General features: G+C 35.1%; 1 protein-coding gene across 1 annotated transcript in view; it reads left to right on the forward strand.

Annotated features, from left to right (window-relative positions):
* The window catches only part of SPAG16 (sperm associated antigen 16), a 606360-nt gene that overhangs the window by 59582 nt on the left and 528542 nt on the right, over window positions 1-18236 (forward strand). The window contains exon 12 of the mRNA XM_006082484.3: window positions 12169-12296. Coding sequence (XP_006082546.1) covers window positions 12169-12296 — 128 coding nt within the window. The remainder of the gene's footprint in view (window positions 1-12168; window positions 12297-18236) is intronic.

Consider the following 18236-nt stretch of genomic DNA (forward strand, 5'->3'; position numbering starts at 1 on the left):
TATCCCTTGGAATATTAATTATGATGTGTCTTGGTGTGGTCCTCTTTGGGTTCCTCTTGTTTCGGACTCTTTGTGCTTCCTGGACTTGTAAGTCTATTTCTTTTACAAGGTAGTGGAAGTTTTCTGTCATTTCTTCAAATAGGTTTTCATTATCTGGCGCTCTCTCTTCTTCTGGCACCCCCATAATGTAAATGTTGGTACGTTTGAAGTTGTCCCAGAGGCTCCTTATGCTATCTTCAGATTTTTTAATTCTTTTTGCTCTTCTGGTTGGGTGTTTTTTGCTTCCTCCTATTTCAAATCATTAATTTGATTCTCAGAATCCTCTACTGTTGAATCCCTGTATATTATTCTTTATTTAAGTAACAGTGTGATTAAATTCTGACTGGTCCTTATCCATTTTTTTCAGAGGTTCCTAGGAGATTCTTGAGTAACCTTATAACTGGTTTTGAACTCTATATCCAGTAGTTTGCTTTCTTGCATTTCTTTCACTTGTGATATGTTTCTTTGTCTCGGCATTTTGGCTGATTTGTTGTGTTTGTTTCTAAGTATTGGGAAGAGCTGCTATGTCCCCTTGAGTTGGTAAAGTGGCCTTGGGTAGTGGGTGTCCTATAGCGCCCAGTGGCTCAAACTCCCTAGTCACCTGGGATGGTAGCTGGTAGTTGAGACTTGATTGCTGTTGGTGTCACTGGAAGGAATTGACACCAGGCTAATTGGCTATGAGGACCAGTTGCGACTACAGTGGCAGAGCAGCTATGCAGGAGACACCCCTATGGAGCAGGACTTGCTTCAGTGGGGCATTGGTTTTATGGCTGTATTTACTTCCTGTTTCCTTTGGACATGAGCACAAGCATTATTCCTCAGGAAAAACTTTCCAGGTTCTTTGTGATTCTGTACCTTAGAGAACCTAGACCCTGGTTTCTTTTCTCCTTAGAACATTATCTTAGTTTATATTTCTACATTTATTAGTACCACTTGTGATTAATGTCTCTTCAAATATTGTTCCTTCACCACTTTTTCTCTATTCCTACTTAGGACTCCAATTTATGATTTTGTAGGTATTTTCCCCTTTTATTACCTTATGTATTATCTTTTATTACCTTATGTCATTCACACACACACACACACACACACACACACACACACACACACTATGATTCCCTAGAACTTGAGATTAATTGGTCTGTATTCTAGAACAAGCCTAATTATTGTTTCATAATAAGTCCATATCAGGGACCATATATATATAGATATACTCTTCCTATGTCAGTCAGGTTGTTTATTTTGGATCAGTCTTCCAGTTCAGAAATTAACATCTGTGACTGATTTTTTCCATTATCTCCATTCCCTGTGGTAAGTTTCTAATGTTCATCATTTCGCTTGGGTTTTGGTGACATCTTGAATTTCATATGCTTGTTTTTGTTTATTTGTTTTATCTTTGATTTTGAGTACTAATGTTTCTTTTAAAAATTAGAAGTCTAACTTGAGGCCCAAGAGTGATAATATCTTCTTTCAAAGGGGGTTTATGCTGACATTCTGGAGGCAGCTGTACTATAAGTACCATCAACTATCAACTGCATATCACTTTATCCCATTCATGATTTAGATGACTCTAACTTTAGCTTTGGAAAGTCAAGTCTATTTCTATTTCACTCATATTTCCCAGATTCTCAGTCCAAGCCTGGCGTATGTACCAGAACTCACCCTTTGGCTGGGCACTGAGCTCTAATTCCACTCCTTGTTTCAGTTTTGTAGCCGCCCCTTTCAGAATTGTGTCTGACAGCTGCCAAAAGCTTCAGGAGAAAATGCACTCCAAGTCAGGTTTACCTCCCTGTGTGGCCCTCTGCTCTTGGGCCCTGGCTCCATTATTATCCACTATAGTGTTAATTTCTTTGATGCTTTCAAACACATGTTAAAAAGATATATTTGACCATATTTTCCAGGTGGTTTTAGCTGGAGGGTTGTTTCACATAATCTCATTCATCAGTACTGAAATCTCTTCTGCTTTGAGGAGAAATATTTATAAGCTTAAATTCTTATGTATGTGTAGGATGTACCACCATTGAATAATTTAAGATAGTATATTTTTGTTGAAATGTATATTTTAAATCACACGTTTGCCCAGAAACTTCAGTGCCTCTGTTGTTTTAAAAGCCCAGTTGTTTTTTCTGGTGTTCCTGCTCCTTGGTGGTCTTCTGCCACTCATCTTCCCAGACTTAACTTCTCATGCCCTCTGTTTATTTGTTTTCACTTGCATTCACATACTCTGTGTGCCTCTAAAAATACCTGCATTATCAAGTTTTGATTTTCCCAAAGCCCACATTCTTTTTTTTAGATTAATGCATGTTATTTGCTTCTTTTTTTTTTCAAATGCCATTTTCTATCCACAAGACTGTGATTCTCTAGAGCTTGAGATTAATTGATCTATATTGCTAGAACAAGCCTAATTATTGTGTCATGATAGTTCCATATCTGGAACCCTGCTCTTTCCCAGTTGTCTCACTCTGCTGAAAATTATCTGGCTGTCGATAAATGTGCTTTACTCCCTTGTATGTGCCCACTAATGTTGCAGGGTCACTAAAACTGGAATTAAGCAAACTTTGTCAAGTGATGAAGTTCATTTTGACAAGAAGACCAATGTTTAAAATCACTGAAACAGAGGTTATCTCAAATTATTGTTGCATAATCTTTGGTTTTGTTATGAACACATAGTAAATTTGGCATATATGTACATAACTAGAAGTTAAAAGATAAGATTTGAATCATAATCTCTGAAAGGCTTTACTAAAATATAAATGTATAATGGCTTAGGAAAACATATTTGCATAATGTTACCATTAGTCATTGTAAATCAGTAGATGCATTTTTAGAGTCACTAAATCTTTAACACTCATTATCATTCCATAGTGCAAAATTGAGTAGTGCTTCCTGCCAGTCGCATGTAGGATTTACCTCCTCATGACTGAATTAGGGAAATGAAATTCCTAGGTAAGTCCATGCACAACAGTATAAATTATAGTTATTTTTGTACCATTTCTGCCTCAGATGAATATATTGACTCTGTTACATGAATAACATATGGACAACACAGCGACATTTGAGAAGCCCATTTGTTTACTAACTAGGCATTTATAGAGTGTCTATTATGTATAAGATGCTATGCTAGAGAGAAAAAAGTGAATAATATGCTATACTTGTCTTCTACTATCTCATAGTGGAAGGGGAGGACTATGCATTGACAATTCTCATATTCTGTAATACATACAGTTTTCATTAATAATGGTGGCTCAACAAAAGATATAATGTGACATGGCTTTATATTTAGGAAGCAGTGGGAGATGAAGTTAAAGAGAGAGCCTGGGGTCATTCCCATGGATGGCCTTGTATCATAGGAGTTTAAACTTTACCCTGTGGACAGTAGGGAGTCATTTAATGGTGTTACATAGAAGAATGACACATGATTATATATGTCTTTTAGAAATGTGGGAGATTCCTTAAGCAAGGAGACATGTTGGAGAGTATAGCAACCTTTTGTGGGAAATGATAGAAACCTATACTAAGATAGGAACAAGAATATACACAGGGAACAATGAATTAAAAAAATATGGTTCAACAAATACTACGATGCCAAATTTCAGGCTTACAAGTAAAAAGTAGTGCCATTAATCAAGATCATTATTTCAAAAAGTGAAACTTATTTGGGTGAAAGAAAAATATTCACTGTTAGGAAATACCTTCCATATCCCTGTATTCCCAGGCATCTAGCATACCACTTGCATATTACTACATTATTCTGAATGAATTAATATAAACCATGCGATTATTCTGTAAATTTATATTTATTTCCACTTTGTGAATGGGGGGGGGAGGCTGAGATTAATTGTTACTATCCATTTATTTTTCTTAATTCTCTTAGGAAATTTCAATTAAACCAATAGTTTTAAATAATCCCAACTAAAAATATTTAGCAAGTTATAAATCAGGGGTAGGGATAGAAAGTTGATAATCTAGAACTGTATTTTGTTTGACCCTCCTACTGTTGACATTTCTCAAGATTAAATAATTATTCTATAAGTTTATCAACATTTATAATCCATTATAATTCACCTAAAATGCATTCTTCTCCTTTCTTTTTTTGAACCACACTGAACTCCTGTTTGTTGGAGCATGCCATGTTTACTCCCTCCTCTGGGTCTGTGATCTATAAGCTACTTGTGGGCCATGATGTCTGCTTTTGTTTGCTTGCTGGTGTATCAGGCAGTTGGTATAGTACATGGTAAATTAATATTATCAATAGATATTTGTTGAATGACTCAATGAAAAATCCCAATATTTGGCTCCTTTAAAAAAAAGTACTACCTTGCCTGGCCAGTGTGGCTCAGTGGTTGAGCACCGTGAACCAGGAAGTCATGGTTTGATTCCTGGTCAGAGCACATGCCCAGGTTGTGGGCAGTGTGGGGTGTACAGGAGGCAGCCAATGATTCTCTCTCATCATTGATGTTTCTGTCTTTCTCCCTTCTTCTCTGAAATAAATAAAAAATATAAAAAAAGAAATATCTTTTACATTCACCCTATATTCTTTCCATTGATTGGAATTTAGTGTCAACTGCAATTTAAGCAAGATGCAGATGGATTCCTCAGCCTCTGCAGTCATCACCACCCGAGTTGTCTTCACAGTACTAGGCACATGCATTGGAATTAACCTTCATATTTCTGCTTTTATTTTTCTTATAGAAAAGTTCATTATATATTATGTTCATGTCTTTATCAAAAGGAAGACTATGGGATCAAGAAGGAGCACAAAAGTTATATGTTTACTAAAAAAAGGAGATAAACTGTATCTATGAAGTATGTGTTTTATCTATATATTAACTATATAAAATTTATATCTTTCAATGCCCAGCTAATTAACTCATTCCAATTATCTTCCTGATACCTCACTTTTGAATGTCTGACTCTGCTCTACATAGTCACAATTGCATCCTTCTTTAAAACTCAAAGGTAAGAAGGATCATTGAAGCATGTATTAACAAAAAGAAGAGAAATATTACAGATGATATTAATAGCATGTAACTTGAGTAACTCACAGAAGAAGTTAGTTATTTTACTGTGGAGCCTCATGACATTTTAAGTCACCAAGCCCTGAGCAGATCATGCTTGTTAATGCCCATGGACAGTGAAATTTCAGTTAGCTAAGATGGGATCACTTTAGGCATAGGCTTGCATTTTTCTTTGGACACTCAAAGCAAACAGATGCCAGGGCAGAAGAATTAGGTATGTCCCCTTAGACACTGATGCAAATGTTATTCTAGATGCAACACAGTTTTGTATTGTCATTGAGGAATGGAAGCAGATAAAACCAGTGAGGAGAGATATCAATAATTATCCATACTTTGGCCCTAGTCCATTTACTCAGTGGTTAGAGTGTTGGCCCACAGACTGAAGGTTCATGGGTTTGATTCCAGTGAAGGGCATGTACCTCAGTTGCATGTACCAGGGGCACATGTAAGACGCAACCAATTGATGCATCTCTCTCACATTAATGTTTCTCTTTCTCAGTCTCCCCCTCCCTTCCACTCTCTCTAAATGTCAGGGGCAAAATATCCTTGGGTGAGGATTAACCAAAAAACCCTACAAAACACCAATAATTATTCGTACTTTCTAACCACAAAACTAATCAGAAAATCCTTGACATTTCCTGAGTAATGCCATAACTCAAATAGATAAAAGTAGGAATTGCTGATTTAGTAAATATGTTGAAAACAAGGCGTCTAGCTACAAAAGCTGCTCCATTATTGACTCTTGAATAAAGCATTGTGTGGTGCTGCTTCAGTAGCTGATACTGACAGGAATGGTCTCTGGTTTCATCATTATGGTGCAATTTTCTGACCCTTCATATACTTTCTGCTACCTGTCTCTTCATTTCGTTCACCCTCTCCCTGAATATTTTTGAGGTTGCAACACTTTTATGTGATTGTAATAGTGTTAAAAAAAAGTTATGATTTATTGTATAGCATTATTTTACACCATGGACAGTGATGTAATTGATATAATATATAATTGATACTTTTTAGATATTTGCATTATTTCATAATTAACGTTATCTATACTTAAAATTGGATGACTTAATTTTTATTAAATTATGCTGATTAATTTAACAGTATTAAACTCAGGATAAGATAGCTGAGCTAAGTGTTGCAATTTCAATTACAAAAATGCATGCTTTTTCTTAATTTTGGAAGCCCGCCAACTAGAGAATATATTAGGCAGGGAGTGCAACTAGACAAGTCATCAATTCAGCAATTTCTAGCTGGTCAGATATATCTTCAGGCAAATTTAACCTTTGTAAGACTTATTCTTGGTCTCTACTTCATGGAGTTCACACTGTTGTTTATTTTAAGTGAAAAATCATTGTGTGAGAAATATAATCCAAATATCATTGAAATTTCTATACCTATCAATTTTAGTTTATGTGCTGCTAAGTGAGGATACTTAATAAAGACTTAGAAAGCATTCATTTTCAAATAAGCTGCTAGTGGAGAATTGCCTTACTTTATAAAACTAGATTGTTTTTTACTGGCAAATGTCCAATTCATTGACTTTTGTTATGTTTCAATTAATTGCTTACATTTTTGTGTCAAATAGAATTTAAAAAGATAACCATTTTCTTCCAATAGTGAACTGACCTGCTTTAAAACCATTGGGACAATAAGCAGCTATTTGTTAATAGCTATGCATAAGCAATAACTGGATACTGTATGAGTGACCCCATGACCTCCTTGAGACTTGCTTGGATTTTGATTAGCATTTAGGCTCCTGGGCATTATGGGAGCCACTAGAGGATGACTTCCAGGGAAATTGAAGGCTATGCAACCCAGCTGTGCTTGAAAATGCAGAAATGAATACAAAATAAAATAAAAAAAGCATACAAAGTTACTATTAGTATTCTGACACTTTCTTCTGGTTGCATATAGATATATAGATGGATAGATATAGATATAGATGATATACTGTACATGCATTCTCTATATTATATGGATACTTTACTGTATCTGTACTTCTTTGTGAATATGTCATAGCTAAATAGAGTCTCATTACCTGGATGCATGGTGTTCTATAATTCAATTAATCATTTTTATTGGAATTTAGGCGTTTGAAGTACTTTATTATCTATAATAATAAAAGCATAATATGCTAATTAGACCGGACAGCTGAACAACTTTCCTGACGTCCTTCCAGATGAAGCTGCCATGGCAGAGGCCGAGGTAGAGGCGGTTAGGGGTGATCAGACAGGCGAGCAGTTAGGGGCGATGAGGCAGGCAGGCAGAGTGGTTAGGGGCAATGAGGCAGGCAGGCGAGCGGTTAGGAGCCAGCAGTGCCAGATTGTGAGAGGGATGTCCCTGTGGGATCGGGCCTAAACCAGCAGTCGGACATCCCCTGAGGGGTCCTGGATTGTGAGAGGGTGCAGGCTGGGCTGAGGGATCCCCCTCCCCCATGCACAAATTTTGTGCACCAGGCCTCTAGTAATAAATAACGGTCCATAGATATACTTATACATGCATCCAAGCAAATTGGTCTGAATATTTTCTTAGAACACATTTTTAGAAATAGACTTATTGATAGAAGGTATTTAGTCATTTTTTAATATGTTTGGTACATATACCCAAATTATTTATCAAATTTTAGATCAATTTCTATTACCAGTTGCAGTGTGTGAGAGTACCTATATCAGTGCCTCTCAACAATTTCATCATTTAAAAATATAGTTACCAATTTTCAAAAGAATAACATGTATTTTGTTATTTTAATTTGTATTCATTAATTATTTTTAATATTATATTTTTATGTATTTACTGACTACTTTATGAGTTACTTATAGATCCATAATCTCAGTGTCTTTTCTTCTAAAGAGTTAACTTTTTATGATTTATTTAAAAATATCTTTATATGTAAATTACATTATTACTTTAACATGAACATTTTCTGGGTATTTTTTTCTTTTATTTCATTTTGTCAGTTTAAAAAATATTTACCTAATATTATGCTTAGAAATGGCTTCCATATTTCAAGGTCATATAAATATTTACTTATATTTGCTTTTTAGTTCTTTTCTGATATTCTTTTTTTTTTTAATGGAACTCTAACTCATCTGTAATTAATTTGGGAGTAGGATAAGATGCAGTAGTCTACCTTTTCTTCTCAAACAGTTAAACAAGTTTTCACAACTTTTATTGAATAATTCATATTGAGACTTCTGGAGTCCTTAGTCATAAAAAATGTGGACTTAGCCTGGCTGGTGTGGCTCAGTGGTTGAGTGTTGATCTATGAACCAGGGGGTCATGGTTCGATTCCCGGTCAGGGCACATGCCAGAGTTGCGGGCTTGATCCCCAGTGTGGGACATGTAGGAGGCAGCCGATCAATTCATTCTCATAATTGATGTTTCTATCTCTCTCTCCTCCTCTCTTCCTCTCTGAAATCAATAAAAATATATATTTTTAAAAATGTAGTCTTAACACCTCTAAGGAAGCCAGCAACATGGGATCGCACAAGAGACAAAGACATATGTTAACAATCTACTAAGGGAAGTTATACACCTACTCTTCATTCCCTATGTTTTTAAGTCAAGCACATTTTTTATGTCTGCTCTATTGGTTAATGGAACAAGTAAGCAGGTTAGTCTAGAAATACACTCTAACTATATAATGAACTAGAGGATTTCCAAGTGATGGTTTATTGAGTGTACATTTTATTTTGGTTGTATCCTTTAGCCTACTTTGATATGGGTCAAAGAATGACTCAGTGATAACTCTAGAATGCATTAAAACTACTTTGCTTGATATAATCATATAAGAGTAGAAACTTTAAAGAGTAATTAGATACTCTAGGTGTATTATATCAAAAAATTCTTAAATGCATGTGGAAACAGCACTTTTCAAGTGTAATTCTTCTCAAGGCAACAAAAGTCACAGTAATGCAAATAAATGTAAAGGTCAAGAAATTGAACAAATACATAAGGAAGGAAGGAAGACTTTCCTGGACTCACTCACATTTTCATACTTAGACTGTGAATATCAGTTAGCTCAATCAAGTCTTGCTGATAATGTCAGCTGCCAGTCATTCCTCGGTAGTGATGCATGAAGTTCATCAGCAGGCAATGGACCACTGGAGCGATGAGTGAAATAATGAGGGCACAGGAGCCAGAACAAAACTCCTCTATTTCTGATAATTTCCTCTTCACAGGGGGATTTAAGACAAGAAGAGAAAAACCACATTAAAATTTGTTTTAATGTAGTTATCTAATTCAGTGTCTATCTTAAAACATTCATCTGTTAGCCTTATACTTTTAAAAATTAATGTAAATGACCAATGATTAATCATTATTTTACAACTGTATAGGTCAGTAAAATCAGTATTAGCTGCTGCGAGAATAAAGCCCGCAAATCCCAAGTGCTTTTGCAGCAAAAGTTCCTTCTTCACTTGGCGGAGGTGTGACTCCTCTGTGCGGCTCTCTTCTATGTAGTGACTCAGGGATATGGGCAGCCACTCTGTAGCTGTGCCGTCAGGACAGAGTTCCTTACAGTCACTGTGGTGGAGGAAGAGCAATGCTGAACAGTGTTGGGAGGTTTAAGGTTAGGAAGTGGCTTACATCATTTCTATTCAGATCCTGCTTTTAGAACCTAATCCCTTTAACTCAATTTAACTGCAAGAAAAACTAGGAAATGTAGAAGAGGTCCCAATAGTCTCTGTGACACCTACCAGAGATTGTCATTTAAATCTAGGCTTTTACCTGTATCATATCTAGTTAAGCCATGGTTTAAAAACACTAGGTGCAAATTGACAGCATTTAATATGTTCAGGGCTAATTTCCTTACATACATTACTTTATTTGAAAACTTAAGTAAAATAATGCATACATTTGGTAAACTATTAAGAGGTAAGGGAAGGTATAATATAAAAAGTAGTTAATTAATTCTCTTCCCTTTGGTCAGATAATTTTCTACATCCATTGGTGACCACTCTTAACATTTGCTCTCTTTTTCTAAAAATAAATATCAGTGCCTCACCCTCACAAATTATTACTTAATTGGTCAGAGTTACAAAACACTGACCTATCACAGCATAGTACTAAGAGCTTAGCTTTGTTCTCCAATTGTACCTTGTCAATACAAAGAAATGGTAATGATTATGTAGTTTGAAAGAATTGTTTACCATTTATTTTTCTTCCTCTATTCACTATGCATTCCCTTATTTATTTGTAACATATTGATCTCACTGATCCTGCCTGCCCATTTCTTGGCTCTGTCTCCTGGAATGTTTCAGTTTATAGGCTGGGTGATTATATAAGAGGTTTTATGTTTTGCCTCTGTAAGTACATCTGTGTTTAGATAGGATTACTGTTAGTAAGCCTTTGCTGATCTTGTAAATCATCTTTTAAATAGTTGTTCAGTTATCATTATATTTTCCTACATTTTTATTTCTGACACTAAATAGATTGTAGTTGATTAGGTTTTATTAAACCTAGTTGATTAGACTTTATTAAATGTATTATTGTATAAGTTTTATATAATGACTGGTTTAATAGTGCTTGTAGAAATTGCTGTAGATAATACGTTTATGGTTCTAGATATTTCCATGTAGTCAAAAATTGTATAAGACTGGATTCTGAGCCTCCTTTCTATATTTTCCAACATAATTATTTAGCCTCCCTCCATTTCCAACCCAAGCTACATTATTAAGTGAAGTATGATCACAACAATAGAAAAATGGGCAAAAGGCATATATATGCAATTCAGAAAAATGAAGTACAAAAAGAAACAAGAAATACAAAAATAGTTTAACCTAATTAGTTAATTTAAGAAACATAAATGAATACAGTTTTATATATGAACTAGCAACAATTTTTCCATAGAATTCTTACCTTAAAGATGTGATTTTAGTTTATTTTTATTGTCTATACTGTTCTCATGCTAGTATGCAAACAGGTTAATAATGTGAAAATGCAGTGATATGATGCTAAATGAAACCTGGAGGGTGGATCATAGAGCCTGATCTCAATTCTGTAAAAATTGACAAAAGAGGCAGATAAATTATTAAACAAAAGTGTTATTAGTAATTACATCTGGATGGAAAGAACAAGGTTGCTTTTAATTTTCTTCTTTGTAGTGTCATGAAATGCATGAAATTTCTATATGAATATTTATTATATATGTTAATCTGAAAAATACTTTACTTATAAACTTTTCTAGCTCTGAGCATATATTAAAGGATGTAATGCAATCTCTATGAGGGCAAGTGATTTTATCTGCTTGGTTCATTGGTGGATTCCCAATGCCTAGAGTAATGGTTCGATAAAGTACCACTTTTAAATATGTTTTCAATAAATAAATGAGTGCACAAAGGAATGATATGCCTCTCTCTCCAAAGGCAATTTTAAAGCCTTCAATGTAAGAGGATTGAGTATTTTCTTTTCCTGTAGAGATGAGCAATTAACTTATCCTTCATTAAGTGTTAATTAAGTGCCTATTTATAGTACGCCTTCTTAACACTGAGAGATTATCTTTGATCTCCAGTTAGAGTTTGCTTTATGGAGAGGGAGTTGACCAATACCTAGCACACATGGATTCTAATGAATGTGAGACTTAAAATAATTGCGACAGAAACCTTTTACCTTCAGTAAGTGCCTTTAAGTTAACCCTGTGTCCTCAGATTTAAAAGAAGAAAATCATGATTTGTCAATTAGAAAATGGTATTATTTTGTTACTCAATGAAAGTGTTTTTAGTTTACCACTTACAGAGTACAAATGGAATATAAGAGTGATCACAGATTTTTCTAACATTCTATTGGGAATGGAAACTTATTGAAAAAGGATGATTGAATACTATAAGACAACACTATATTGTGCTTCTTGGAATTCAATACAGGAATTTTTTAAAACAATTTTTATGATGTAGCATTCAGTTTAGACTTATGCAAATAGAGATGTGTCTTTAAAAATGTATCTGTTTTGCATAGTTTCTCAAAGCTAAAAGAGGAAATGAAGGACTTAAGGTAAATCCTGAGGGAATATATTGGTAATGTTATGTTGTAATTTAATATTAAATAAGACAATATTAATGTGTACAGTGATATGGTTATTTTACACCTAACTCTTGCTTTATTTTTTCTCTAGGATTCAGAATTTCCCACAGATATGCAACCAAGTCCAGACCTGTGTTTGCCTACAGGAAATGATTCTCCTGCAAAATTCGACTACCAGCTGAGTACCATATTTAGACTGCATGATCTTCCAGTGAGCTGGTAGGATTCTTGACGTTTTATTAACGCCTTTGAGACTTTATTGTCATGTTGAAATTGTGGTGCTCTTGTAGCCATTTTTGGTTGAAGCAATTGGCTCTAAGCCTGTTTCCAGAATGAGTATCATAATAGTGAAAGAATCTGCTTTTAGCTGTTGCAAAAACCTTAAGACTAACTGGGTTAGGCATTTGGTGGTGAACCAACTTAAGTGCTCTACTGTGAGCATTTATTGTAGAGATTGCAGTTCTGGCTTAAATTAAGGCACAAGTTGTTTCTAGAGAGGTTTGTAGGATTTACTATGAAGGTAGGATCTCAGCAACTATGTAATTCATTTGTTAATTTTACTTAAAATTTTGCCTATATATATATTTTATCATTAACAAATCATTTGTTTTATTTGTTTTAAAGACCTTAGTTTTGTGAGCCATAATCACAGTCATTTAAAGACAATACTTGGTATTTATTTAAAATGATGTTATTTTATGCCCTAGCTGGGTTGGCTCAGTGGCTAGAGCGTTGGACTGCGGACTTAAGGGTCCTGGTTTAGATTCAGGTCAAGGGCACATGCCCAGGTTGAGGGATCGATCCCCAGTAGGGGGTGTGCAGAAGACAGCTGATCAATAATTTTCTCTCATCATTGATGTTTCTATCTCTCTCTCCCTCTTCCTTCCTCTCTGAAATCAACAAAAAATCATTTAAAAAATTTTATGAATCTGCATATTTATATTCATACAAAACATTTTAAATTTTGAAAAATCTCTTATGATTATTTAGCGTTTTGAGAAAAATGTTTCTGTGGAGAATCTATAAATACACATTCTATCATATAGTTCTGTGGCACATTAAAATATCAGTGGTCAGCTTTTGTAGATTATCTTGGATATATGATTTTGATTATGGTTTAGGTAAGTAATATTACTTTCTTGAATTTGTTCATATAATCCCAAATTTATGTCATCAATCTTCAAGAAATGTAAGATTTGTATTTGTACAAAAATGTATGGCAAACATTATTAATTGCTTCTGTTATGCTTAATTGAGGACAAGTGTCTCAGAATAGGATGTAAACCTACTGTAATACCTTACATACATTTACCTGTGGTATTTTTGTTTTTCATTTACAAAGTTTCCTCTGCTCTTGATGGCTATGTGTAATCTACTCTCTAAACACTGTTTGATTTTTCCATATAGCAAGAATATTGTCTATGGTACCTTACTTCAGAGCATGGCAGATATGACCTTATCTGCCACAGTCAAAACCAGTAAGTTAGTGAATTGAAAAGTTCTGTTAGTAAAGAGAGCCATAAAGATGGAGGCCTTCACACCTTTGTATTCTATTTCGACTTATCAGTATATTTGCATTCCCGTGCCAGTCTTTTGATATAAGGCCATGGCCTTTTCTTTAAGTAAATATTGATGGGAATTCCACATCATATTTCTTGCACAAACTATACCAGTAATGCATGACCTAAAATTTCAGTTTTGTGGCTTCTTTAATCCGAAGCAGGAACTTTAGTCACTCAGCAGATGATCTTCCTACCTTTCCATGGCATTACTTTAATTTTTATTAACAGCAATTTTCCTTGTTGCAAGCATATTTCATCACCTTGACTAGTCTTAAATTACAATGCAATATCAAGCACATCTGGCTTATAGGAGGCTTAGGAACAAGCTCCTTTGACTCCTTGTAGTCCTGGACCTTGGCTAGAGGGAGGAGCCTGTGTGGTCTAGTTGGCTGTCCTCTGAGAGCTCTGAGCAGTGTGGCGCAGTGAGCACAGCTAGTGTATTTTACGAACAGAATGGAAAAGTTTGGCCAATCCAACAATTAAGTGAAGGAAAAAACTTGTATTAAATGACAATGTGGAGAAGAGAAAGAAGGAAACATGTAACTCTTGGTCAGTGACAAAATCTGGATTTTAGATTAATTCATTTTAGCCTTTGGAAATACAGTTGCACTGATAACTACTACTGCAACCCATGCAATAATTTATCTGCCACATCTTCACTAGTTAGCCCATTAGAAGAGAAGGCTCTGGTATTATGAGTTAGGCAGTAACAAAACCCTTTACTCTGCTCTGAAACTAGTCTTGTCAGTCATTTGCCACTTTTGTGCCTGCCACCGTGGTCACTTACCTGTCAGATCTCATTTTCTTCACCTTTCAGCTGCAGTCAGCACAAAAACTGCAGTCAGCCACCCTGTTTTCCTAATGGACCCATTGTTTGTAGGGTCCTGTCTTCCTGCTGACTCCCAGACTGTCCTGCCGGGTGTTCAGAGGGATGCTCCTCTTCTGCCATGCTTCTGGTTGATACATTGCCCCGGGCTCAGCTCACAGCTTTATCTCACACTCTACAGTTTCTCAAGTAGCCTCTTCCATTCTCAGGCTTTAAATAGGTTCCATATCGTGCTCATTCCCGTGGTGGTAACACTACCATTGACATTTCTCTGAGCTTGAACATCCACTAGGCTTCTCTAAATTGTTATGTCAGAAATAACACTTCTTTTCTTCTCCCAAAACCAGCTTTCTAATCTTCCTCATTTTTGCAAAAAGAAAATGTGAACTTACATGCCTTTATTAGAATGAAAAGCCTAGGTGTCATTATGATTTCTTATTCTTTCACTCCACAATTCCCATTAAATCTACCAGTAGGTCTGACAGGCTCTTGCTCTAGAATACATTCCCTTTTTTTTTCACTTATCTTTGTATTACTATGGTCATCTCTCATACAATTACAAGTCTACTAATTCCCCCTCCCGTGCCCCACAGTAATTCACTAACTTCACAATAACTAAATGGATGCTTTGAAAATGGAAATCAGATTGTAAGATTTCCTGCTTTAAGTACAATAATGTCTTTCCCTTGTTTAAAATAGAATTCATTTTTTTGCTGCTGCCTACCTCTCTGTGTTGGCCACATGCTCTTCTGTCCTCCCTTGCCCAGTATCTGTGTTTGCTGCCCAGAAAGTAGTTAGGTTTGTGCTAGTATTATTCCATGTACTTCCACAGAAACAGATACCAGGATTTTTAAAAAAGTGGCTAAGTAGCTTTTAATGCCAAATAATGGACATTATTGAAATGTAATTTTTTACCATAGGTGAATATAAAAACTTACTGTTTGGGTTGTAAATTCTGTGTTTTCAAGAAACCAATAGTTATATTTTAAAACGTGAGTTTTAAAATTAGATATTTAATTCTTTTTATATAATTTATAAAATTTAATTTGTATTTTATAATACATATTTATTTACTTATTTATAATATATTTTTATTGATTTCAGCGAGGAAGGGAGAGGGCGAGAGAGATAGAAACATTAATGATCAGAGAGAATCATTGATTGGCTGCCTCCTGCATACCCCCCACTGGGGATCAAGCCTGCAACCCTGCATGCGACCTTGAACTGAATCAAACCCAGGACCCTTCAGTCCACAGGCCAACACTCTATCCACTGAGCCAAACTGGCTAGGGCTACAATGCATATTTATAATAAGCTTAATTATATTGTAATTTTTATGGTGTTTATGTCCCCCAAACAAATATGCAGCTATGAGCAAAGTGTATGTTTAAGTTTTGAATTATCGAATGTAAAGAACTTAGTTTCTTGAAGCTTTGAGAAAATTATCTTTAGGAGGAAAATTGTTGGTAAATGTTTCCCTCCACATCCCGCGTGGTTCAGGGTTCAGGACCTGGAAGCTGAGCCGCACACAAATGAAAGAGAAAAGACACGAGATAATTTGGAAATATTGGGGGACCAGGAGGGTAAGTCCAACTCAGGAGGAAGGACTTCCACTGGTGCTCAGGCCTCACCAAGCTTTTATTGATCTGGGATACACCCATAGCATAGCCCTTAGGCAGGTGACCTCCTGGCCACAGGCAGACTAGCCCATCAGCAAGGATTTACATAATAATAGATGGGGAAGTTGCTTCAGCTACCACTGTCTGGACAAACAGAGGTGGCGCCCAGCTCCTCCCTTTGCTAGGACTTCAAAGGTACCCAGCCTTGGGGGGGGTGGGGGGGGGTGGGGGGGTGGTCTCTGTCTAGGCTTATCAGCTAGTGAAGACAATAGGTGGTCTTCCACAGATAATAATTACATGCAGATAAAAATATCAATAATCATTACTTATCAGTAGTAGACAGAATAATTTAAAACCTTTTCTATAATATAAAGATATTACTTTATTTTGTAATTTACTATCTGCTGGTTTGGTAGTTTTCTATCAAAGTACTAATGTATTCAGTTAGCTTTCATTAATGATTGATAATATTTATGTCATTAACTTTTAAAAAGGAAGAGGTACATGAATTTACAGTAAGCATAAACATACACAGTGTTTTAATGACCTATTTATCTTTTTTTGTATTCCATGACTAAGTAGATCATTTACTTAGGAGAGTAAATCTTTAATATATTTCAGATTGTCTTTAGTGCCCTTGCATGTATCTGTCTTCAGCTTTGAATTAAGTTTGTTTAGACTTTTTGGGTTTTTAAACAGCTGTCATCTTCTAGGTGTTCTGATTTGTTTTTTGTTTTGTTTTTGGTCAACTTACAGCTAAAATTATGGAAAGGTCTTTTCATTGGTCACAGATGATGCACAAAACATTTTCAATTCCCGTATTTCATAGACTCAGAGAGAGACCTATAGTTGCCCTTCTGGGTTATAATGTTTTTTCATTCTATTTTAATTATCTAGATCCATAGTAATAACCACAATGACCTACAAGAAGGCATCATTGGACATATTAAAATTATATATAGCAGTTACTTGTAGTGCCAACAATGCATAATAATCCCACCTATTAAGTAAGGCTGGTAAAAATGAAACTGTATTTCTAAGGACATAGTTTCAATTTTTGAAAAACACACACACACACAAGTCATTCTGTTTTTGCATAAAACTTTTTCTGGAGTATATTATTATGATAAGGCAAGTCAAATTTCCCTGGAATGACAATGCAGTAATAATATTCCACTAAGCATAGAAGCCATCTCTCACTCTACCTTGTTGCTTAGCTACTTACTGGTTTGTCCTGTTACCTGCTGTGTAATAGAAGGAGAGATGAAAGTTAAAGGCACAGGGTCATCTTTATAATACAGAATGTTAGTGAGGATGTTTAAGACAGGTACCAATATACCTCTTTTCTCTTTAACAATTTGTTTAGTATTTCAGACAACAGTATGCTCACACATGTACTTGTAATTCACTTTCCATACTTAGAGGTAGAAAGACTTGTCAAGTACTAGTAATCTGTGGTTCTAGCAATTTCTGCCATTACTTGGTGGGGTGCCTCACCTAAACTTGCCAAGACCTTGTCTTTAGTACATGGTAAAGTTGATCACATGGAATGGTATCACATAATTTACATTTTTATCCTGCTATTCACAATTATCTGGTGAATGGGTTGTGAACATCAGTGGTTGTACTGATAGGTTTACATCTTAAACCAATTTTGGAATTTTTTATATGGCCATGACTAGGATGACATTGTTATGTTAATTTTATATTATTACATTTTTATATCAATACTGTTTTATAATCTAAGAGTAAGTAATAAAAATTTTTATTAGACTTATGAACCTGACATACATAACAATATTTATGCTCTGAACTTTAATTTAAAACTACTGACATTATCACAAAGTGATAATCATTAACTCTGAGTATCTCATAAAATAGGGCATTTTAACCTGCATGTCTTGTGAGCATCTCAAACTTAGCACATCTCAAAACCAATTAATTACCTCTTTCCATCATCCCTTCCACATTCCACCCTCCTCTTCTTCTTTTTCCCATTTTGTTAGTGTAATTATCATGCATATAGTGACTTAAGATGATCTGTGGATCCTAAATCCTTCTTATCACTTATTATCACATTTAGCCAATTATTCTACATTCAATTTGATTTGTATAGCCATTCATTTCTGTCAAAGTCCATCATCTGTCATTT

Source organism: Myotis lucifugus, unplaced genomic scaffold, assembly GCF_000147115.1.
Source record: "Myotis lucifugus unplaced genomic scaffold, Myoluc2.0 scaffold_3, whole genome shotgun sequence".
Lineage (NCBI taxonomy): Eukaryota > Metazoa > Chordata > Mammalia > Chiroptera > Vespertilionidae > Myotis > Myotis lucifugus.